The sequence below is a fragment of the Artemia sp. Qi Xiang Cuo genome, chromosome 5 (assembly GCF_049724085.1).
Source record: "Artemia sp. Qi Xiang Cuo chromosome 5, ASM4972408v1, whole genome shotgun sequence".
NCBI classification, from domain to species: Eukaryota; Metazoa; Arthropoda; class Branchiopoda; order Anostraca; family Artemiidae; genus Artemia; species Artemia sp. Qi Xiang Cuo.
Window position 1 is genome coordinate 22,400,748 of NC_142798.1, and position 24,583 is coordinate 22,425,330.

The following is a 24,583-nucleotide window of genomic DNA, read 5'->3' on the forward strand; positions in this document are numbered from 1 at the left end:
TATAGAAGTTCGTTACGTAAGTTAGTTCGTAAGTTACGTATATTTATTACTAACGATAACGTTCTTAAATAAAATTAAACAACTTTCGCGGAAGCCATTTAGCCAAAAAGAGTCAAATTAATATGCAAATTTCGTTTTAATTATTCATGTTTCAAAATCAAAACCTGATTTAATTTAAAAACGTTCAGAAATTAAATAAAAAAAAAGTTTTTTTAACTGAAAGTAATGAGCGACATTAAAACTTAAAACGAACAGAAATTATTCCGTATATGAAAGGGGCTGTCCCCTCCTCAACGTCTTGCTCTTTACGGTAAAGTTTAACTCTGTCTCACAACTTTATTTTTTAAAACAATAAAAAACTTTAGCGTAAAGAGCGAGGCGTTGAGGAGGGGAAAGCCCCTTTCATATACGGAATATTTTCTGTTCGTTTTAAGTTTTAATGTCACTCCTATACTTTCAGTTAAAAAAAACTTGTTTTTTATTTATACAAAAGCTAGCAAGAGCTGTGACAAAACTAACGATACACCAGCCAACAAGTGAAATCACTTAATATATCACTTGTAAACTTGTGAATAAAATGAAAAACAAACCAACAAAAAGACCTTTATGGCTCAGTGCTAGTCAAAAAAATATACCATGCTTTCGAATTTCCTTAAAATCATTTTCTCTCATTTATTCCTCTACAAGGACTTATTAATATAGCATTCCCCAAAAAGTTCTTTCCACAAATATATTAGCTATTTAGACTCCACAACAAAATATAAATTTTTTTTTCTTAATGTAAAACGTTAATTTCTTTATTAATGTAGCATTCCCCAAAAAGTTCTTTCCACAAATATATTAGCTATTTAGACTCCACAACAAAATGTAAAACGTTTTTTTTCTTAATATAAAACGTTAATTTCTTTATTAATGTAGCATTCCCCAAAAAGTTCTTTCCACCAATAGATTAGCTATTTAGACTCCACACAACAAAATGTAAAATGTTTTTTTTTTTAATGTAAAACGTTAATTTCTTTATTAATGTAGCATTTCCCAAAAAGTTCTTTCCACAAATAGATTATTTAGACTCCACAACAAAATGTAAAACGTTTTTTTTTTTAATGTAAAACGTTAATTTCTTTATTAATGTAGCATTTCCCGAAAAGTTCTTTCCACAAATAGATTATCTATACTCCACAACAAAATGTAAAACGTTTTTTTCTTAATGTAAAACGTTAATTTCTTTATTAATGTAGCATTCCCCAAAAAGTTCTTTCCACAAATAGATTAGCTATTTAGACTCCACAACAAAATGTAAAACGTTTTTTTTGGATACCCCCACATACTGGACACAAACAGCGAGTCCAATATATAAAATATAAAACTGTCCTAATAATACAGGCTCTCTAGTATGTGCATAATTCACTCAAATTCACTCAAATGTCCCGTTAAAAAAGAACCTCGTATATACGGTCAAGAAATTCAGGGATTTCCTCACAGTAGACAGAATGATGTCTTGTACATTTTGATACTTTGTAGCAGTCTTGTCGGAAAGAGACATTTTTGTCAAAAGTATTTCATGAGAAAAAAGTTGTCAAGCAGGAAAAACTTTCTACAGGTTTATTATCATGAAGCTAGGCTAAAATTTCTGAAAAATATTACGGACAGCTACCAACAAAAACTTTTATCAACAGAATATCAACAGAATTTCACAGTTTGAGCTAAAGTTTTCTTTATTAGGAAATATGTGTATCCAGAGAAAGTTTCTTTCTATAACAAGATAAATCCAGTTATCTTCAACTACCCGCAATGGAAAATAAATATTCTTTCCAGTTAAAGGACTCAAAACTTGAGTAATTCCGTTGGCAGACATATAGCGTATTTCAGAAAGTCTTTTTCAGTTGTATAAACAGGCAAAAAGAAAACTTCTGTTGCTGCGAAGGATTATTTTGTCTTTTTTCAGATACCTTCATGATGATTGTGAATACTTATAATGGTAAAGCCTCTTGTTAAGGGAGGATTGCTTGACAATGAGTATTTTGAAGTTATCTGGAATGTCAAGGGTGATCAAATACCCACTGCTCTCATGGACTTCTTTGCCTCTCTCCCCTATATTTTTAAATGCACTTTTTTTTCTTTTCTTTTCTTTTGTAAAAATATCAAATATAACAAAATTGCCCCCTTCCTCCTCATCCTAGGTTTCAAAAATAAATTTTGCCTCCCCCCCCCCATAATTTTTTCCGCCCATTGCCATGCAACTTTTTGTTATGAATGATCTTTCATATTGGAGGACTTGGCGCTAAGGTCCCAAAGTACTGATCAAACAATAATTTCAGTTTAGCACAACTGAGCTCTAAACGGTTGAATAAGGGACAGGAGTAAAGTTTTAAATGGTTTTAAAGTTTTAAAGTTTTAAAGTTTTAAATGAAATCTTTTTTGACTCTTTGTCTAATTATCTTCTCCTTTAGGCCTAGGGTGATTACCTTGGTCAATATCTTAATCCTCTGTCTCCTTAAGCTATTAGCTCAACTATTTCTATTTAAGTGGGCGCAGAGCCTTTATTGATCTTCTTATCTTTTCTATTAGAAATTATGTTACTTCTACTGTCTAAAGGTATGAAAATTGGCCGATGGTATTGATAAAATTCAAAATATATTCCTTAAGGAAGCCAATAAACATGACAAAATTTGAAGCTGATTCTCACTTTTCCAAAAATTTGTAAGGTTATCAAGACTTTCTCATGTTTTGTCACGAGTTAAGGATGTCAGAATTTAGTTTTATGCCTGTTATGTTGCGGCCAAGAACATAAGCTACGGTATAAATAACAAAGTATTTTGTTCTATATCCGCAAAAATAATAGCTTGCTTAAGTTTTAAGAAAGGAATGCGCCAGTGATAGAAATAATGCTTCTCTGGAACTATCCCTCTGAATAAACAATTTGAGACAAAAAAACAAAAATGGAAACTGAAGCGTCAGTTCAAACGTAATGTGTAAGCGCAAGTTGTCTTGTATATCCCGATATGGTCATATACAAAAGGACCAAAACAAAAGCAAAATAATATTACAGTTTTTCACAGCATATCTAAAAGATGCTAATATAAGGATAATGATAGAAGCTCAAAATTGTCCCTAATGAGCAAATTTCCCCCCAAGTTTTCGACCTCATAACAGCAGAAAAATAATCGTCTAAACCTTGCTCCTAAAATATCGCACAGTTGTCAAGTTTTCAGCTTAACTAGAAAATCAAAATCTCTAATTATTTCTCGATGGAGGCAGTTGAAACGGATCTAAATCCTAATTCTAATATATACAAATAGGACTTAGGATTTAAAATAATTGTCTTCATCAAAACTCTCATTTACTCATCTATGGAAAAATAAATTACTGGGATACATTTGTACCAAATCTCAAGTGCTAGATCTCCTTTTCTACTGGCCTAATCGTGAGCAAAACTTTTCAATTTCTCTGAAGTTTCTCTCTCAATTTCTCGATTGACCTATGGACCAGAGTTAACTATACGTAAAAGCTAGACCAAACACCGTCAATAGGCTCCAGTGTTTCTTGAAATTATTACATATTTGAGTGTCAAATATAGGTTTACAGAGGTCTGACACTGATAAGGAGGGGGGGGGGCAGGTGTTTTTTTCTGTAAGGAGAGTCCAAATAGATAAAACTAAATAGATAAACTGAAAACGAGCAGAAATTAACATAAGTTGGGCTCAAAACCCCCATGCCTTCCTATGGCCAGAACATAATTTGCACTTTACTGATAAAAAAAACACAAAAATGTTTTTACTTTTATAACTTTAATAAATCAAATAATATTAACAATTTGATTAGTAAATACCAGTATTAGTATATTAAACTGACAATGCACATTGATTTGTATTTTTTTCAGTTGAGTGCAAATTATGTTCTGGCCTTGGGAAGGCATAGGGGTTTTGAGCCCTACTCATGTTCATTTCTGCTCGTTTTGAGTTCGACTCGGTTATTTATTGTAATTTCTGCTCGTTTTGGGTTTCAGTTTATTTATCAATGCTGATTTGTGGTAGTTTCACACTTGGTAAATTATTTTATTTTGTTTTTGCTCTTTTTTGGTTTAATAGAGATCTTTACTTTTTAAAAAAAACTTATTTTGTTGAAATTTTTTTTTTTAAATTAATTTCTGTTCGTTTTATATTAACATAGTTTTTTTAGGGAAAAAGAAAATAATTCTTTAAATCTTTTAGTTTTTTTAAGACTTTATAGTTAAGCCTACTATTTGTATGCTGGAAAAAATATTTCAGCAATTTTTAACGACATACACCCTTTTAAAATTCTGGACTAAAAAATTAGTGTTTAATTTAGTTTCATACCTCCTGTAGTTGACCTGAAATAGAAAACTTGACACCATTCGCCAAAAAAAATCTGTTTACTTTCTTTGATAGCTTGGATACACTTAGGCTATTTTGATTTGGTTAGAATTTTAAGAGAAGAAGCAGCCCCAAAAGTCTGAACATAGGGGTTTTGGGCCCTACTCATGTTTATTTCTGCTCGTTTTGAGTTTGACTCGGTTATTTATTGTAATTTCTGCTCGTTTTGGGTTGAGTCGTTCTTGGGATACTGCTGAGATGCCGTATTGGGAGTTAGCATTAACACAGTACATTTTGATTTAATTTTAAGGCAACATTTAGTTTTTAAACATATTGGGCAAATGAGAGGTTGGGCTTAGGAGGGGGACTAGTTGACCTCCAATCACTTTCGACTATTAAAAAGGGCATTAGCTCTTACTATTTTCAATCGAATGAGCCCTTTTCGAAGTTTATACGGCAAATTCTTCGATCCAAAGTACCCTGGTCTAAACAAAAAAAAAAAAAAATAATTCAGTGTACCCACATCAATCTTTACTATAAAAATGTCAAGCCTTCCAATAACTTTTGTCTATTAAAAAGGGCATTAGTCCTTTCAATTTCCAGTCGAATGAGTCTTTTTGAGTTTCTACGACAACGCTTTCTATAAAAACTTTATTTGCCCCCAGGGCATAAATTACAACCCATGCCCTGAGTGCTGTGAGGGGGTTGTCATCCTCAAAGACCTAATTTCCAGAACTTCAACTACGTTAAACAAAATGGCTATCTCAAAAATTTGATTGGACGTGTTTGGGAAAATGGTGGGCTTGAGAGGACCGCTAGGTGCTCTCCAATCACTTTCAACTATTACAAAAGGCACCAGTCCTTTCAATTTCCAATCAAATGAGCCCTTTTGAAGTTTCTACAACAACGCTTTCAATAAAAACTTTAATATGCTCCCCAGGGTATAAATTGCCACCCTTGCCCTGAGGGTTGGGGGGGGGGGTTGTCATCCTCAAATACTTAATTTATAGAACTTTCAACTACGTTGAAGAAAATTGCTGTCTCAAAATTTTGATTGGATGTGGTGGCCGTGAGAGGGAGTTTAGTTGCCCTCCAATCACTTCCAACTATTAAAAAGGGCACTAGCTCTTTCAAATTCCAATCGAATGAGCCCTTTTTGAAGTTTCTAGGACAAAACTTTCTATAAGAGCCTTATATGCCCCAGGGCATTACTTAGAACCCTTGGCCTGAGGGCTTTGAGGGGGTTGTCATCCTCGAAGACATAATTTCCGGACCTTTGAAATACGTTGAACAAAATGTCTATCTTAAAATTTTGACTGAACATCTTTGGGGAAATGTTGGGCGTGAGGGGGAGGGGGTCTCTTGCCATTCATTCACTTTTGACTATTAAAAAGGGCACTAGCCGTTTGAATTTTCAATTGAATGATTCCTTTTTGAAGTTTCTACGACAACGCTTTTTATAAAAAAAAACCTTATATGCTCCCAGGACTTAACTTAAAACCCTTACACTGAGGGCTATGGGGAGAGTGTCATCCTCAAAAACATAACTTCCAGACTTTTAAACTACGTCGAACAAAATGGCTCAAAACTTTCAAAATTTTAATTGGATGTGTATTGGGAAATGGTGGGTGTGAAAGGGGTGTTAGTTATCCTCCTATCACTTTCGACTATTAGAAAGGGCACAAGCCTTTCTAATTTCCAATCGAATAAGCCCTTTTTTGAAGTTTCTCCAACATCACTATCTATAAAAACCTTATATGCCCCCAGGGCATAACTTACAACCCTTGCCCCGAGAGCTCTGAGGGGGTTATCATCCTCGAAGACATAACTTCTAAAACTGTAAACTTCATTGAAGAAAATGACTATCTAAGAATTTTGATTGGATTTGTTTGGGGAAAAGGTGGGTGAGAGAGGGGGGTTTAGTTGCCCTCAAATCCTTTTCGACTATTAAAGAGAGTACTAGCCCTTTGAATTTCCAATCGAATGAGCCTTTTTTCAAGTTTCTAAGACAAAACTTTCGAAAAAAACCTTATATGCCCCTATGGTATAACTTACAACGCTTCCCCTGAGGGTTGTGGGGAGAGTTTCATCCTCTTAGATATAATTTGTGAAGCTTTCAACAACTTTGGACAAACTGGCTATCTAAAAATTTTGATTGGATGTGTTTGGATAAATTGTGGGCCTCGAAGGGGTGTTAGTTGCCTTCCAATCACTTTCGACTATTAAAGAGGGCACTAGCCATTTCAATTTCCAATCAGATGGACCCTTTTTGAAGTTTCTACGACAATGTTTTCTATGAAAACCTTATTTGCCCCCAGGGCATAACTTAAAACTCTTACCCTGGGGGCTGTTGGGGTGTTTTCATCCTCAAAGAACTAGTTTCCAGAATTTTCAACTACATTGAACAAAATGGCCATCTCAAAATTTTGATTGGATGTGTTTGGGGAAAGGGTGGGCGTGAGAGGGGGGTTAGTTGCTCTCCAATCACTTTCAACTATTAAAAAACGAACTAGCCCTTTCAATTTCCAATCAAATGAGCCCTTTTTAAGTTTCTACGACAACGCTTTCACTAAAAACCTTATATGCCCCCAGGGCATAACTTACAACCCTTGCCCTGAGGGTCGGGGGGGGGGGTTGTCGTCCTCAAATACATAATTTCTAGAACTTTCAACTAAGTTCAATAAAATTGCTGTCTCAAAATTTTGATTGGATGTGGTGGGCGTGAGAGGGAGTTTAGTTGCCTTCCAGTCATTTCCAACTATTAAAAAGGGCTCTAGCTCTTTCAAATTCCAATCGAATGAGCCCTTTTTGAAGTTTCTACGATAAAACTTTCTATAAGAGCCTTATACGCCCCAGGGCATAACTTAGAACCCTTGGCCTGAGGGCTGTGAGGGGGTTGTCATCCTCGAAGACATAATTTTCGGACCTTTGAACTCCGTTGAACAAAAAGTCAATCTCAAAATCTTTACTGTACGTTTTTGGGGAAATGTTGGGCGTGTGGGGGGGGAGGTTCTTGCTATTCATTCACTTTCGACTATTAAAAAGGGCACTAGCGGTTTCAACTTTTCAATCGAATGATTCCTTTTTGAAGTTTCTACGAAAACGCTTTTTATAAAAAAAAAACTTATATGGTCCCTGGACATAATTTAAAACCCTTACACTGAGGGCTATCGAGAGAGTGTCATCTTCAAAAACATAAATTCCAGACTTTTTAACTACGTCAAACAAAATGGCTAAAAAATTTCAAAATTTTAATTGGATGTGTATGGGGAAATGGTGGATGTGAAAGGGGTGTTAGTTATCCACCAATCACTTTCGACTATTAAAAAGGGCACAAACCTTTCTAATTTCCAATCGAATAAGCCCTTTTTGAAGTTTCTCCAAAGAGCTCTGAGGGGGTTATTATCCCCAAAGACCTAATTTCTAAAACTTTTAACTACGTTGAACAAAATGGCTATCTAAAAATTTTGATTGGATATGTTTGGGGGAAAGGTGGGTGAGAGAGGGGGGTTTAGTTGCCCTCAAATCCTTTTCGACTATTAAAAAGGGCACTAGCCCTTTGAATTTCCAATCGAATGAGCCCTTTTTCAAGTTTCTAAGACAAAGCTTTCGATAAAAACCTTATATGCCCCCAGGTATAACTTACAACCCTTCCCCTGAGGGTTGTAGGGAGAGTGTCATCCTCGTAGATATAATTTCCGGACCTTTCAACAACTTTGAACAAACTGGCTATCTCGAAAATTTTTGATTGGATGTGTTTGGATAAATTGTGGGCGTGGAAGGGGTGTTAGTTGCCTTCCAATCACTTTCGACTATTAAAAAGGGCACCAACCATTTCAATTTCCAGTCAAATGGACCCTTTTTGAAGTTTCTACGACAATGTTTTCTATGAAAACCTTATTTGCCCCCAGGGCATAACTGAAAACCCTTACCCTTGGGGCTGTTGGGGTGTTTTCATCCTCAAAGAAATAATTTCTGGAATTTTCAACTGCATTGAACAAAATGGCCATCTCAAAATTTTAATTAGATGTGTTTGGGAAAAAGGTGGGCGTGAGAGGGGGGTTAGTTGCCCTCCAATCACTTTCGACTATTAAAAAGTGCACTAGCCCTTTGAATTTCCAATCGAACGAGCCTTTTTTGAATTTTCTACGACAACGCTTTCTATAAAAACCTTATATGCCCCCAGGGCATAACTTACAACCCTTGTCCTGAAGGCTTTGGGGAGTGTCCTCCTCAAAATATAATTTCTATGTGGATATTAACTACGCTGAACAAAATGGCTATCTTAAGATTTTGATTGGATGTGTCGTGGGAAATGGTGGGCGTGGAAGGGGTGTTAGTTGCCTTCCAATCACTTTCGACTATTAAAAAGAGCACAAGCCATTCTAATTTCCAATCGAATGAGCCCTTTTCAAAGTTTCTATGACAACTCCTCCGATACGAAGTGCCCCGGCATGAAAAAACAAATAATACATTTTGCCAACATCGTTCTTTACTTAGGCAGCGCGTTGTCTATGATACAAAAAGAAAATAAGACCAATAACTTTCTGAAAAGACAACTAGTCGTCTTTTTTATCATAATCTGTTTAAGCGTTCTTCTAATTCCGGGACAGAATTGCCATTAGAAGGTTCAAAAGCAAAAACACCAAATATTACAGAATTGCCAATATCCGTGTTTTTTTTTATATAATATGTCTTAGTTAAAAAGACAAACAACACTACAAAATGAATATCATTTTGTCGTTGGTTCAGCCAACTTCTTCCGCAATGGAGGGGAAGATCTAGGAAGAATATGATGGTCTTATTACAATCTAGTTTTTTCTCAGTCTCCTTCTAGCAGCCCAACGGAGGTTCTTTGTGAGCGTGTGTCTGTGTTTCTGTATTTAAAACTGTTCGAACCTGCCTTACCCAATTGTAAGACCAAAAGTCGGTTTCTTTCTTTTCCAGGGTTCAGAGAGGAGATGGCGAGTGCCATTCGGTAGTGTTTACAACACACAAAAGATACACAAGAAACTTTTACCATTCAGGAGAAGAGCCTAACATTTTCCTGATAGAAAGTTTTGTTAGCATTTGCCTCACCTTTTTAAGAGATTTTAGCGGCCTCCACCGGTTACAAATTTATGCATATGCCTTTCATTTTCTACGACAGAGTCAGCAGGGGGATATAAAATGTTCAAAAGTCACTCAAGACTGGAGCAGAGAGCATTGCACAAGCTTTTAAGTCACTTTTTATTTGATATTAATTTTTATACAAACGAGTTTCCTTAATAAAATCAATGTATGGCATTAACGCACCGTTTTCTAAATATCCACCCTTTACACTTTTGTCTTGAAAGAACTTTGAAGTGCAATATGTGCAGTCATCTGGTAATTCCAAATATGCTATTAAATTAAAAACAAGTTTTTTCAACTGAAAGTAAGTAGCAACACTAAAACTTAAAATAAACAAAAATTATACCGTATATGGAAGGAGGCTGTCCCCTTCTGAATCTCTCAATCTTTACGGTATAATTTTTTGAGGATTTAAAAAAATTCCTTATTCTAAATCAACGGCCCTTATGTTTCAGTAGTTGTCAAACAGTTCGTGGTAACTAACTGTAAGGAAGAAGCGATCCGGCTCAATAGTAACGGAAACCTAAGAAACGGAATTTTAATACCAATAGATACATCAAAAGAATCAGATTTCAATGTTGATTTTATATATATAAGTTTCATCAAGTTCAGTCATACCCATCAAAAGATGGGTAAGACTGTTTCCCCCCCCCCCGAAGAAATTTGCTTGATTTTCGTCAAAAGGGGGGAAACACCACCTAAAAAATATAGAACCTTAATGAAAATCACACCATCAGATTCAGCGTATCAGAGAACCCTACTGTAGAGGTTTCAAGCTCCTATCTGTAAAAATGTGGAATTTTATATTTTTTGCCAGAAGAACGATCACGGATGCGTGTTAATTTGTTTTGTGTTCGTTTTTTTCCCCAGGGGTGATAGTATCAACTAAGCATGGGCACTGTTCTGTTTTTCTGAAGAAACAGGAAAAAAAAACTGGGTTTGAATGAAACAGAACAGAAACAGAACAGGTCAACAAAAAAACAGAAGATCTGTTTCTGTTCTGTTTTTTGGTAAAAACAGAAAACAGCTGATTTCGTTCAAAAAACAGCTGCTTAAACAGCTGTTTTTTTGAACACCTAAAGCTTAAAGAACAAAAAATGTGTAAATGATAAGTTTTGGTTTGTTATCAATACTATTGCAGCATTTTCCGCCGAAAAGAACAGTTTTTCAATAAAGGAGCGAAAAACTGTCTATGCACACAACTTCGCCATCCTTTTTTATGGTTAATTTCTTCCATTTTCCCGTTCCTTTTTTCCAAAAATGCGCTTTTATGTTTATACAGAATCTCCTCAAGTTTCCCGGAAATGTATACTAATTATTTGAGACGTTTTGAAAATAAAATAATTTTTGTTGTGAAATTGCGCAGGCAGCTCAAAGTCATTATTGTTTAAGCAGAGCCCATAGTTGCTTTGGTGGGGGACAGTCTCCTCCTCCAGACCATGCTTTCCCCTTCGCCCATCCTGATGTTTGGAAGCCATCTGAAATAATGTATGAAAAAAGAAAAATGCACGGGAAAATGACGCTTCTTACCTCCAAGTCAAAACTTTTCGTTGCCTTGCAGCTTAAAACATCTTTTGAAGATTAATTATTTCCTAGCCAATTCGTGTGTGAAAAAAAATTAAAAGGAAAATTCATGGTTTAAGGGTACGTTGTATATTTTTACGGTGCTTTGCGCTAGAAAATAATGTTCTAGGCCCTCCACCGAATTCATTCTGTAGTAAATATGTAAAATGAAATTTCTCAAATTCTGAATTTCAAAGAAACTTAGACCCTTTGCTACACAATACTTTCTTTAAGCATTATCTTCTCTTAATAGGTTTTCAAAGGCATGCAATATAAAAACAATTGCACTTTTTGATAACTTATTTCGAAAATGTCTTTCACTTTGCGGCAGAAAATACTTTTCTCCAACCCATACACTTGCTTCATTATAGAAAGTGTAACTATATCAAACTTTTGTTTTAAGAATACGAGTGGGCATGCTTTTTATTATTTAGGCACGTCTTCATGGTCCATTCCCAAAGGAAAAGGGGTAGTGACAACCTTGACTATCAATTTTTGAGAAAGTGTAACGTGTCTTCGGATCAGATAGCCTGTATTGCAACCTCATTTTTTGACAGACTCCCAGCTCCCCACTCTTTTTCTCCATTACTTTCACTGCTCTCTTCTTTAGACACCGCATCAGTTTATTCAGATTCTTCAGCAAGCATATCTTCATTTCCGAAGTTTTCAGAACAAGGAACAGAAAGACAATCTGAATCATTTTCAACAGTTGGATCGACGTCTTTGACTTCATCAAAGGATTCCAAGCAATCTTCTTCGGAGATGTCATTGGCTAAGCTTCGAGTGGACTAAAATCCAAGAACGCATGCAACAGATGACTAAAGACAATGTTCAAAACATGAAGTTCAGGAAAGGGTCTCATATCCTACAGGCTTCGGTGACATTGTTCCCAGAATCAGTCACAACGTGGAACATCTTATCTGTCATTGAAAACTTCCTGATTGCAACTTGGATTGCTGAAAGGATGTTAGTAGTTGTATGAGAATATTTAGGTCTCTTGAAATGTAAAAGATAGTGGTGCAACCTCTGCTCATTTTTCATCTTCCTGGTGTATACAGTGATACCTATAAAGCCAGATCCTTTTGCAGAGCAGCAGTGAAAAGTCAAGCTAGTCTGAGTGGCAGATCTTAAAGCAGCCTTCTGGACTTCCTTTTTTTGGCAGCAAAACTTATGTGGTGATGGACGGTTCCCCCAAATGGTGTTTTCAAGCCCCCTGTTTTTTTTTTAATAAGGTGTTTCATATCTGGCTTATCAAACGTAGAAAGTGGCAATTTGTCCTTCAACAGGGTTTTGCAGCAGAGCATCCGCAGACCAGCTTGTTTTGATCGATTGGAAATAAAAAACCATCGTATCTCTGCTCTTTTTATTCCAAATTTCACTAATCCATTGCCCCATGTGTCACTTGCTTTACTATCTGGAGCTCTCTCAAGGGAAAGCAGCCTGACTCGATATATTTTTTTAGTTGGTTTGGGTTTGTTATTTTCTGCACCAGCCACGTATACTTTATCTTTGTGCATATCAATTGTGTGCTTCCTTTTAAGATAACATATAAAAGTCATGGCAGAGACTCCCTTAGCCTTTAGAGACGCTCTTCAGAAGTTGCACCTAATACTTCCTTTGCTTCCTTTTTTCCCTAGGGTACCCAGAAAGATGTCTTGGAACATCCAAGTCGTCATCAGAAAATGACATCATCCTTGTCTTAAAACAAAGGTTGATTTAAAAAAATTTCACAAAATTAGAAGCACCCTCCAGTGGACTACTATTTTGAAAATTGCACCTCCAGCCAAATATCCGACTTATTTTACGTCAGCATCGTAATTAGGGGGAAAGGGACCGAACTCTCCCTGGGCAGCTTCGGCTGCACAATGAGCCAAGAAAACCTGTCAGCAAATAAAAGCAAAATGAAAGCTCCTAACTACGGTTTCCTAAAAACTTAAGACAATCTGCAGCACAGTATTATAATATACAGTGTTATAAGGTTATTTTCATTTATTATTTTTGAAGTGAATTGTGTATTAACCAGGGCCCAGTAGGGCTTTTAGTGTTAATAAATCATATATTAATTTTTACGGGAATTCACTTGTCTATAATAGGTATTTAAGAGACAGATACAAGAAATAATATACTGCTTAGCGGAAATCCCCAAATATCTACGTCCTTCCTATAAATTCCACCATCACCAAGTTCAAAATGGCACGAAAAACGTCACTTTGGTGCCATTCTACATGAATATTTTTCAGATAATTTCACTGCATCTATAAATGTGATGCACTCATCTTTTAAAGCATGTCCCGGGAAGGCATTTTGTCAAGCAGTGACGCACTCAGAAAATATTAATGGTAGGGGGGGGGGGGCGGACCGGGGGTCCCAGCCAACCAACGGAAAACTTTAAAAATCCTTTTGAAAAAAAAAGTATTTTAAGGGATTACTTTAAGTTTATTATAGCTCTTTAAATGCAAGTTCTGAGTAAGGATTAAGGAATGAATGATAAAACCGAGCAGATTAAATAAGATTTGAAAACAGAATGTAATTTTTTCTTGAGGGAGGGGACTACAGGACCTTTAGCTCACAACAACAAACCAATCTATAACGCTTTTCATAGTCTTAATGGAGCTGTGATATCCGTAACTTTTAGTATACATTCAAATTATCTTAAAAACTTGGCAAAAATAATAAGTTTTAAGTCATTAAGCTACATATAAAATAATAAATTGATTTATCAGGTAACATCTTGGTCTCACCAAGTATTACTCGAATTGAAGAACATATAAACCGTAATATGAACTTTGGAGCTCTCTATAAAACGGAAAATTTCAAGCTGGTGATCATGGTTGCAGCATTAACTGCAACCTACTATTAAGCGAACCATAGCCCATAGTAACCAAAAGTTGAAAAACATGTTTAAAAAAAAACTGCCTGGTGAAAAAAATTTTCTATTTTACACTGAATCAGGAATGGTAACTATTGTTTCGGTTAATCTCAAAATCAAAAGTTTATTGCGAAAAGAAATTTTATAGTGATTATGAAAAAAAACTGAAAAGTTTTGAAGATGGCGTCAGGTCGACATAAAAGTGTCGATCTGACGCATGAAAGTATTTCAATATTAAAAAAAAAATAACTACAGATCTATTTCTTGTTTTTTTTTTAATTTATGGTTACAGCAGTAGCTGCAACCTAGTAAAGAGCGAACCACAGCCAATCTTAACCAAAAGTTGAAAAAAACGCATTAAAAAAAAAACTGCCTTGTGAAAAGACTATTGTTTCGGTTAATCTTAAAAGTAAAAGTTTATTGCGAAAAGAAATTTATGGTGATTGTGAAAAAGAACTTCAAACCCGTTTAAAATGGCGTCAGATCGACATAAAAGTGTACCATTGGAATCAGCATGGTCGAAAACCTCAAGCAGGACAATTACAACCCTTTCCATTTAAGGGACAGGTTAAATAACTTCCTAAGCCTAAAGGTGCATTTCTGTTCAGCTAGCAAAAAGTGCCACAAATATGTCTTGATATGCTAAGCTTTCCGCTTTGTTAACCTTTTGTGCCAAACTACTCGCCTGAAAGACATTTCTTAATTGCTACTAGATTTAAATTTTAAAAATAAAGGAAATCTATTTCAATATTAAAACAAAGAATTAAAGATCTATATCTTGTTTTTTTTTTTTTAATTCATGGTTATATTAGTAGCTGCTACCTAGTAAAGAGCGATCCACAGCCCATCGTAACCAAAGGTTAAAAAACGTGTTGTTAAAAAAATTGTCCAGTGGAAAGAAATTGCCGTCCGACAATGAATGAGGAAGGGTAACTATTGTATCGGTTAATCTTAAAAGTATAAGTTTATTGCGAAAAAAATTTAATGGTGATTTCAAAAAAGAGCCTGAAACCCCTTGAAAATGCCCTCAGATCAAAGTAGTAAAGTGTACCATTGGAATCAGAATGGTTGAAAATCTTAAGTAAGAAAATTACAGTCCTCCACCTTGAGCACCGAAAAAATTACTTTTTTGCATAGGTAGCCCTAATGTCTCCTTTTTTCTTTTTTTTTCACCAGGGCTAACGAATGACCGGAACAGCATAGAGACATGTTTAATGGCTCATTTGAACGGAAATTAAATTTTCTAGGGCCTTTTTTTTAAGTGACCAAAAAGATTGGAGGACAGCTAGCCTCCCTCCCTAAAGCCTATTCTAAAACGAGTGCGTAGTCTTAGTACTAACAAGATTCCTTCACTTCGAACTTGTCTACAAAAAAATTATGAAATGTCCTTTTCAGATCCAAAAGGACAGTCAATCACTAAACTGAGCTCATTGTGCAGAAGTGATGCCAAATAAAAAAAAAAAAAAAATAAGGCAACAATCTAAAAATCCTTTACTTTTATAATTTTAAAAGTCTCCTTAAACGGCTTACGTTTACCGTACCAAAACTCCTGCATTGTTTTGTGCTTTCAATAAAGCGCTAATTTTTTCTAATCCTACAAACATAGGGAAATATCACCATCTGATTTATTTGCACTAGTTCTATTGATATTTTAGATAGCTTGGGAAGTAATAATTTTTGTTCGTTTTAAGTTTCAACTTTGCTCTTTAGTTCCCTCGGAAACACTTTGTTTTCTTAAATTAATTGTTCATAAGACATTGAAGACTAAAAGTAAAACTGTAGCATAAAGAGCAAGGGTTCTGCCGTATCCACTTTGCTACTGCTCAATCGTTTTTTCTACTTAAACGTGGCACTAAAACTTTTAGATTTTGTTCAGGTGAGCCTTCTTCAAATATTCTAGGGCCATCGGTTCAGTACTTTCGCCTCTCTAAAAGCAAAAAAAAGTAAAAAAAAAACAAATCTTCATGCACATGTTATCATCCTTCTTAGACAAAACACAAATTTCACTTTTTTATGTAAGGGCTGAAAATCCTTGGAATAGAGTTCATTGATATGCTAAATTTGACTTAGGAATGCGATCCCTCGGCCGTGAGACAAAACAGGACAGACTTACCAGAACTATAGCTTCAGAAATACATATTTACGAAGAGACCAAATCCCAGGCCCAAATTCAAGTTTTTATCCATCTGCACGTGTACTTTAGTCCAATATGGTTCTTAATATTTGCAGGAAAAAATGTCAAATCTGGGACACGAGTAGCCAACCTTGTGAATAATATTATTATTGATCAAGCGCATTGCCAACTGAGCTAGCCGAGCTTGTTTGTTAGTTTTAAACCTTTGGTGAATGTGTGTACAATATAAGGGCTTGCAATAAAAGAGAAGCTCTGACTGCAAACTGGGATTGTTGCCACCATCAGATGCCAATTCCAAAGTTGTACATATGTCATTTTTGTTGTTACAGGTTTTGAACTTTGTCAATCGACCTCGTCTACATATTGACCGAAGAACAGTCGACGTTAGTAGACTAATAATTAAGAATGCCACCCCCAACGATTCTGGTAATTACACATGCTCACCAGATGGGGTTGAACCAGCTTCAGTTTTTGTACACGTGCTGAGCGGTAAGTTTTCTAGACAGCAAAGCTTAATGAATATATTGTCTCCATTGTATCTAAAGGTTATAACCGAGAATCCTTTCAACTATTTTTCCTCTTATATATAAAATTGTACTGTTGTTAAATTAGACAAGTGGCAGTGCAGAAAACACGTTTTTTGCTCAAATTATTTGTTTGAGCTGTTCTGCTTTTCTTGTCAGTCGAAATAGAACCACATAATAGTAATAATAAAAAAACTGGAGTTTAGAAAAATTCAAGAAATTGACTTTTAGCAATAAGAGAAACGATATGGACAAGGTTCAGCCAAAGTATTTAGCCATGCAAAGTACAAAACTATTCTCTTAGAAAAGTGTTTAAGTGGCTAGTAACCTTCAAAATTTTATTAACCTTCAGTTTCGCAACGAAAGGTTTTATTTACTTAAAATAAGTATAAAAAAGCCCTGGTGTAACAATTAATTTTTCAATAGTAACTAATTTAAATGAGATTCAAAATATTCATAATGGCATCAGAAACAAAAAAAGTTTTATCACATTTATATATTATATTCAAACACGTAAAAAGTTTGTTTTTTGTAGATGAACCTTATTTTTTAGGGGTCTTTTCATAACACAAGTATAGAAACTTATTTTGTTCCTTTTTAGCAGATGGAGTTTATTTGAGGATCAAATAAAAAAAAAAACGTTTGTTCAACAGAAAACAAGGAACAACATTAGACTCAACGAACAGAACCGCGTCCGTGTATGAAGGGGTTACCCCCCCCCTCCTCAATACCTTGCTCTTACGCTAAAGTTTTTTAGAACTTTAAAAAAAGCTTCTTACTCTAATTAAACGGCCCTTGTGTTTCAAGAGTCGATCTTAAGAATTTGGGACAATCAGTTAAAGTTTAGCATCAACAGCAAAGTATTGAGGAGGAGGGCAACCCCTTTTGTACGGAATAACTTCTGTTCTTTTTTAGTTTTAATGTTATCCCTTACTTTTAGTTGAAAAAACTTGTTTTGTTTTTTTTATTTGATTTTAGATTGTTTTCATAGGCAGCGCAATAGCGCTGCCTAAGTAAAGAGCGATGCGGGCACAATGTATTGTTTATTTCTTGGTCTTAGACCAGGGCACTTCGTACCGAAGGAGTTGTCGTAAAAACTTCGAAAAGGGCTCATTTGATTGGAAATTGGACTGGCTAGTGCCCTTTTTAATAGTCGAAAGAGATTGGAGGACAACTAGCCCCCCCCCACGCCCATCATTCCCCAAACACATCCAATCAAAATTTTAAGATATCCATTTTGTTCAGAGTAGTTGATTTCCAGATAGAAAATATATTTTTGAGGAGGTCACTCCCCCACAACCCTTAGGGCAAGGATTTTATGTTATGCCCTGGGGGCAAATAAGAACGATGTCGGCACATTGTATTATTTATTATTTTTTTTCCTTCAGACCAGGGCACTTCGTATCGAAGAAGTTGTCGTAGAAACTTCGAAAAGGGCTCATTCAATTGGAAATTGGAGTGGCTTATGCCCTTCTTGATAGTCGAGTGGGATTGGAAGGCAACTAACACCCCTTCCACGCCCACCATTTCTCCAAACTCATCCAATCAAAATTTTGAGATAGCCTTTTTGTTCCAAGCAGTTTAAAGTTCAGGAAATTATACCTTTGAGCAGGACACTCCCCCTATAGTCTTCAGGGTAGGTGTTATAAGCTATGCCCTGGGGGTATATAAGTTTTTATTGAAATCTTTGTCCTATAAACTTGAAAAAGGGCTCATTCGATTGGAAATTCAAAAGTCTAGTGCCCTTTTCAATAGTCGAAAGTGATTTGAGGGCAACCCTCCTCTCACGCCCACCTTTTCCCCAAACACATCCAATCAAAATTTTTAGATAGCCATTTTGTTCAGCGTCGTTGATTTCCAAATAGAAATTAGGTTTTTGAGGAGGACACTCCTCCACAGCACTCAGGGCAAGGGTTGTAAGTTATGCCCTGCGGGCATATAAGGTTTTTATAGAAAGTATTGTCGTAGAAACTTCAAAAAAGGCTCATTCGACTGGAAATTCAAAGGGCTTGCGCCCTTTTTATTTGTCGAAAGCGATTGAAGGACAAGTAACCCCCCTCTCGTGCCTACCTTTTTCCAAAACACATCCAATCCAAATTTTCAGATATCCATTTTGATCAATGTCATTGAAAGTTCTGGAAATTAGGTCTTAGAGGATGACAACCCCTCCCCCTCACAGCCCTCAAAGCAAGGGTTGTAAGTTATGCCCTTGGGACATATAAGGTTTCTAATGAACGCGCTGTCGTAGAAACTTCAAAAAGGGCTCAATCGATTGGAATTTGAAATGTCTAGTGCCCTCTTTAATAGTCGAAAGTGATTAGAAGGCAACTAACACCCCTTAAACGCCCACCATTTCCCCAAAAACATCCAATGGAAATTTTAAGTTAGCCATTTTTTTCTACGCAGTTTAAAGTTCAGGAAATTATACGTTTTATTACAACACTCACCCCACAGTCTTCAGGGCAAGGGTAATAAGTTATGCCCTGGGGGCATATAAGTTGTTATTAAAATCTTTGTCGTAGAAACTTGAAGAAGGGCTCATTTGATTGGAAATTGAAATTGCCCTTTTTAATAGTCGAAAGTGAGTGGAGAGTAATTAAGCCCCCTCTCTCGCCCACCTTTTCCCCAAACATATTCAATCAAGATTTGTTGACACCCATTTCATTCATCGTATTTAAAAGTTTTGGAAATTAATTATTTAAGGATGACAACACCTCTACCTCCACAGCCCTCAAAGCAAGGGATGTAAGTTATGCCCTTGGGGCATATAAGGTTTCTAATGAACGCGTTGTCGTAAAAACTTCAAAAAGGGCTCAATCGATTGGAATTTGAAGAGGTTAGTGCCCTCTTTAATAGTCGAAAGTGATTGGAAGGCAACTAACACCCCTTCCACGCCCACTATTTCCCCAAAAACATCAAATCGAAATTTTGAGATAGCCATTTTTTCCACGCAGTTTAAAGTTCAGGAAATTATACCTTTGATTAGAACACTCTCCCCAAAGTCTTCAGGGCAAGGGTAATAAATTATGCCCTGAGGGCATATAAGTTTTTATTGAAATCTTTGTCGTTGAAACTTGAAGAAATGCTCATTTGATTGGAAATTCAAATTGCCCTTTTTAATTGTCGAAAGTGAGCGGAGAACAATTAACCCCCCCTCTCTCACCCACCTTTTCCCCAAACAATTCCAATCAAAATTTTTTTATACCCATTTTATTCACCCTAGTTAAAAGTTTTGAAAATTAGGTATTTGAGGTTGACAACACCTCCACAGCCCTCAAGGCAAGGGTCGTAAGTTATGCCCCGGGGGTATATAAGGTTTTCATTGAAAGCGATTTAGTAGAAACTTCAGAAAGAGCTCATTCAATTGGAAATTGAAAGGGATAGTGCCCTTTTAACAGCTGAAAGTGATTGAAGGGTAACTAACCCCCCTCTCACGCCCACCATTTTCCCAAACACATCCAATCAAAATTTTGAGATATCCATTTTGTTCAACGTAGTTGAAAGTTCTGGAAATTAGGTCTTTTGGGGTGATAACCCCATCAGATTCCTCAGTATAAGGGTTTTAAGTTAGGCCCTGGGGGCACATAAGGTTTATATAGAAAGTTGTTGTAAAAATTTCAAATTTGATTGGAAATTGAAATTACTCTTTTTAATAGTCGAAAGTGATTGTAGAGTAACTAACCCCCCTCTAATGCCCACCATATCCCCGAACATATCCAATCAAAGTTTAGCCATTTTGTTCAACGTAGTTGAAAGTTCTGGAAAGTATGTATTTAAGGATGACAAAACCCCCAGAGCCCCCACGGTCAAGGTTGTAAGTTTTGCCCTGGGGTCATATACGGTTTTTATATATACATTTGTCGTAAAAACTTCAAAAGGGTTTCATTCAATTGGAAATTGAGAGGGCTAGTACCCTTTTTAATAGTCGAAAGCGTTTGGAGGGTAACTAACCCCCTTCTCACGCCCACCATATCCCCAAACACAACCAGTCAAAATTTTAAGATAGCCATTTGATTCAACGATCTTATAGAGGTGTTGAGTTTACAAGTTAAAGATACTGCCCTGACTCTTTCTAATTTCTAGTCGGCTCTGGATCTTATAATCCTGACTTGATAAAGACCCTGAAGTATTAGATTTTGAAAAGTAAAACGTAGTAATCAGAGAAAAATAATTTGGCTCGTAGGTTGAACAGTTTATACTACCAACTCGAACTGGGAAAAAAATCTTGCAATCCGATTAACCGATTAATCCGATTAACAATCCGATGTAATAATGCATTCAGGAAACACGGGCATGCATTTCTTTTTGTTTATATAAATTATTCTGTATTTCTTATGATCACTTATTAAATTATTTTCTTACTTGCTATAATAGAGGTTTCTGCTCCTTAGGGTTTGTTAGATATTTATTTATTCATCATAAATATAAAGTTTCCTATCCCTCTCCGATTTTGAATCGAAATTTAAGGCAATTTATTCCATTAGATCGGGTCGTTTAGTCTTGCTAAAATCCAGAAGTTCCACATTTTTTAACAGTTGGAAAGGATCCTACTACATTGAATATATCTTTTTTTAACTTTTTCCTTTATATATAGATTTTAATTTTTTGTATTGCTAGCAGATACTAAACACCATGCTATATAGTTTATTCTTTTCCCATTTGAGTTGTTTATATTCAAAAAAGATTAAAATCTTGAATTTTTTCAACCTTTGGCAAGTAGCATAAAATGGCAAAGCTTCCATATAGCTGGATTTTTTTTTAACATGTACTACATTCTTCATTGTGCCATATCTTATGAGCTGCATCCTTAACTAGTATTGTGCCATATCTTATGAGCTGCATTACTTGTGCCATTGTGCACAAGTAATGTGCCATATCTTATGATATGGCATATGATATGATATGCGCTGATATCTTATGAGCTGCATTACTTGTGCTGCATTACAAATTAACATTGTGCCATATTTTATGAGCTGCATCCCTAACTAGTATTGTGCCATATCTTATGAGCTGCATTTCTTGTGCCATTGTGCACAAGTAATGTGCCATATCTTATGATATGGCATATGATATGATATGCGCTCAAATCTTATGAGCTGCACTACTTTCTGCTGCATTACAAATTAACATTGTGCCATATATTATGAGCTGCATCCTTAACTAGTATTGTGCCATATCTTATGAGCTTCATTACTTGTGCCATTGTGCACAAGTAATGTGCCATATCTTATGATATGGCATATGATATGATATGCGCTCATATCTTATGAGCTGCATTACTTGTGCTGCATTAAAAATTAACATTGTGCCATATCTTATGAGCTGCATCCTTAACTAGTATTGTGCCACATCTTATGAGCTGCATTACTTGTGCCATTGTGCACAAGTAATGTGCCATATCTTATGATATGGCATATGATATGATATGCGCTCATATCTTATGAGCTGCATTACTTGTGCTGCATTACAAATTAACATTGTGCCATATCTTATGAGCTGCATCCTTAACTATTATTGTGCCATATCTTATGAGCTGCATTACTTAACTAGTATTTATGCAGGTGCAACATTTTACGTTGCCAAAGCAACGTAATTTTTTATGTTGGCTTAAATAAAGTTTTTTGAACTGAAATTAAGGAGCAACATTAAACATTAAAACGAACAGAAAGCTTTTCGTATATGAAAGGGTTGCTCCTCCTCAACACCTCGCTCTTTTTGCTTAAGTTTTTAGTACTTTTGAAAAAAGCTTCTGATTGTTCTAATTAAAAGAACATAGTGGTTCAGTAGTCATTCATAAAGAATTGGGACAAAATTCAAATTTTAGCGTGCATTACTTTTCACATGCTCGTAATAAAAAAAAAAAAAGGAAAAGGACACAACCCTTTGCAAATACATAGCATATATATTTTGTCTACCCTCTGCCAAAATTTAGTATTGATGCAAAAATTCAATTTTTAGTTAAGCATGGATCTCCCTTAATCTCGACACAACGATTCCAGTTGAGCCGTCAGAATTTCTCTATATGATACAAGGTACTGAAATACTTTCTAAGGTAAAATCTAGTATCTGCACAGAATGAACATGATTTTTTCGTTTTCCAATGGTCAAAACTAGTGCAGACGTAGGCCTACTGGAATTATTAATCCTAGTTCTTAAGTCCAGCATTAAACGAAGTATCAAGGATAAGACACTTCAGAAACCTATCGAGATAACTCTGCATCTTCATTTTTTTCTCTCTTCTCCCCCTCCAAATTTATTTTTTGTGATTTAATCGAAAACTTGAAAAATGCAGAAACTAGATTTTGGCAGAGGACAGCAGTTCAAACCTATAGCCGTGTTCCACCATGACAGCCAATTGGGATACCCTTGGTGCTGATTTAGCTGTATTAGTATAGTCGTATTCCACCATGACAGCCAAGTAGGATGCTTTTAGTGCTGACTTAGCCGTGTTGGCACATGTTAGGTATAGCTGTGTTTCACCATGATAGCCAAGTGGGATTCCCTTGGTGCTGATTTTTACTCCCATCACGTTAAAGTTTTTTTTTTACCATAACTCTACTTCTCGCAAAGTAGTATCCCCTTCAAAAGATTCAGCCCCCAACTGAAAGAAAGCTGATGCTGATGAAAATAATCCCTTCTTAACAAAAATAAACCTTTCGTATATGTTCTTTACTAATGGACTAAACAAAATAGTGAATTATGAACGAAAGAACTTTAGAACTTCTCAAAGGTCCTTCTCTTGAAATTTGTTTTCTGGGAAACTATTAAGTAAAACATTTGTTCTTTTGTATAGAACTATTGCCTTTTTTAATATTCTCTTTTTTGTAACCCATAAATTTTTCATTCGTGTTTTTTTTCATAGCTAAAATGATAGCTTACCTCTTTCACTTAAATATACTTTGTTTAAATCCATCTCATTATCCATTTTAGCAAACCAATAATTTAGACGCTGCTAACTTGAAACTACTAAACAAAGTCGTGAAAAATTGTCACAAGACGTAAAATCTTTAGAAAACCACCTCTCTCTAGCAAAGATTACCTTTACTGGCATTTTATCTATATTCTTTTATTAATTTCTATTATTTGGCAAGTGTATAGATATTTACATTCGTTCCAAGGTCAGAGTCTTTCCTGGACTAAAATTTATCTTTTGTTTCGCCTCACTCAATTTCCTGATGCCATAGGTATGTTCAGAAACCCCATCTTTTCCGCCTTTTTTTGCATAAGTAGTAATTTCACAGAGTGGAAATAATGTTGCTCTGTGGCTAAAAGAATCGGTAAAACATTCTAAAGGCTAAAGAGGCGGACTTTTCCATCGCTTTTACTTCGAATTGGCCAGTAAATTTGGTCATAATTGTCAAGTTAAATGACAATCAATCTTGGGAAGAAAACATATGTTACCTTTATCAGTTTCCAAATATCGTGCCTGCACTTAATGCTGCTTCTTAAGACAGCATATGCTTGAGAGAATATGGCTCTTAGAATTTCAAAATGATAGTGCCATTTTCTATTACCTAGAAGAATTTCGAATTTAATATATTAGAGACGAAAGTCAAAGATACAGCTCATGAATTACGGTTTTTTAACACTACGCCCTAGAATCTTTGACATTAGCATAACTTAAGGCTTTCTATTATTTTAAATTATGTAATTTTGCGGAGTTTCGTAATTTTATCCGTAGGCAGCAGCATTGTCAACGTGGTACAACTTTACCGTTTCTGGTACAATTTAGAGGTCCTGGCGCAGTGCAGTGCATTTGGAATTTTTTTGGTACAATCGTATTTCTCACATTTAAGTTTTACTTTCTCCTTTTTGACTCAAATATCTGTTCCAAGTTTTAATTTATTGAAAATTTTCTTATTCTTATGGCAAGTTTTTCAATTGCTGATCCGATGATACAAATTACTTTCTTGCGGTACAATTTTAATCGGAAAAGTGGTATAGTTCATTTCGAAGCGTTGGCAAGACTAAAGGCAGTAGACTGAAACTCTACGTGGAATTTTGCACTACATACGTTTAAGTTTTGTTACGGAGTAGTCGATATAGA

General features: G+C 35.5%; 1 protein-coding gene across 1 annotated transcript in view; it reads left to right on the forward strand.

Annotated features, from left to right (window-relative positions):
• Positions 1-24,583, forward strand: part of LOC148951953 (zwei Ig domain protein zig-8-like) — a 247,860-nt gene that overhangs the window by 196,925 nt on the left and 26,352 nt on the right. Inside the window, exon 5 of the mRNA XM_089088770.1 lies at positions 16,342-16,501. Within this exon, the coding sequence (XP_088944896.1) occupies positions 16,342-16,501 (160 nt within the window). The remainder of the gene's footprint in view (positions 1-16,341; positions 16,502-24,583) is intronic.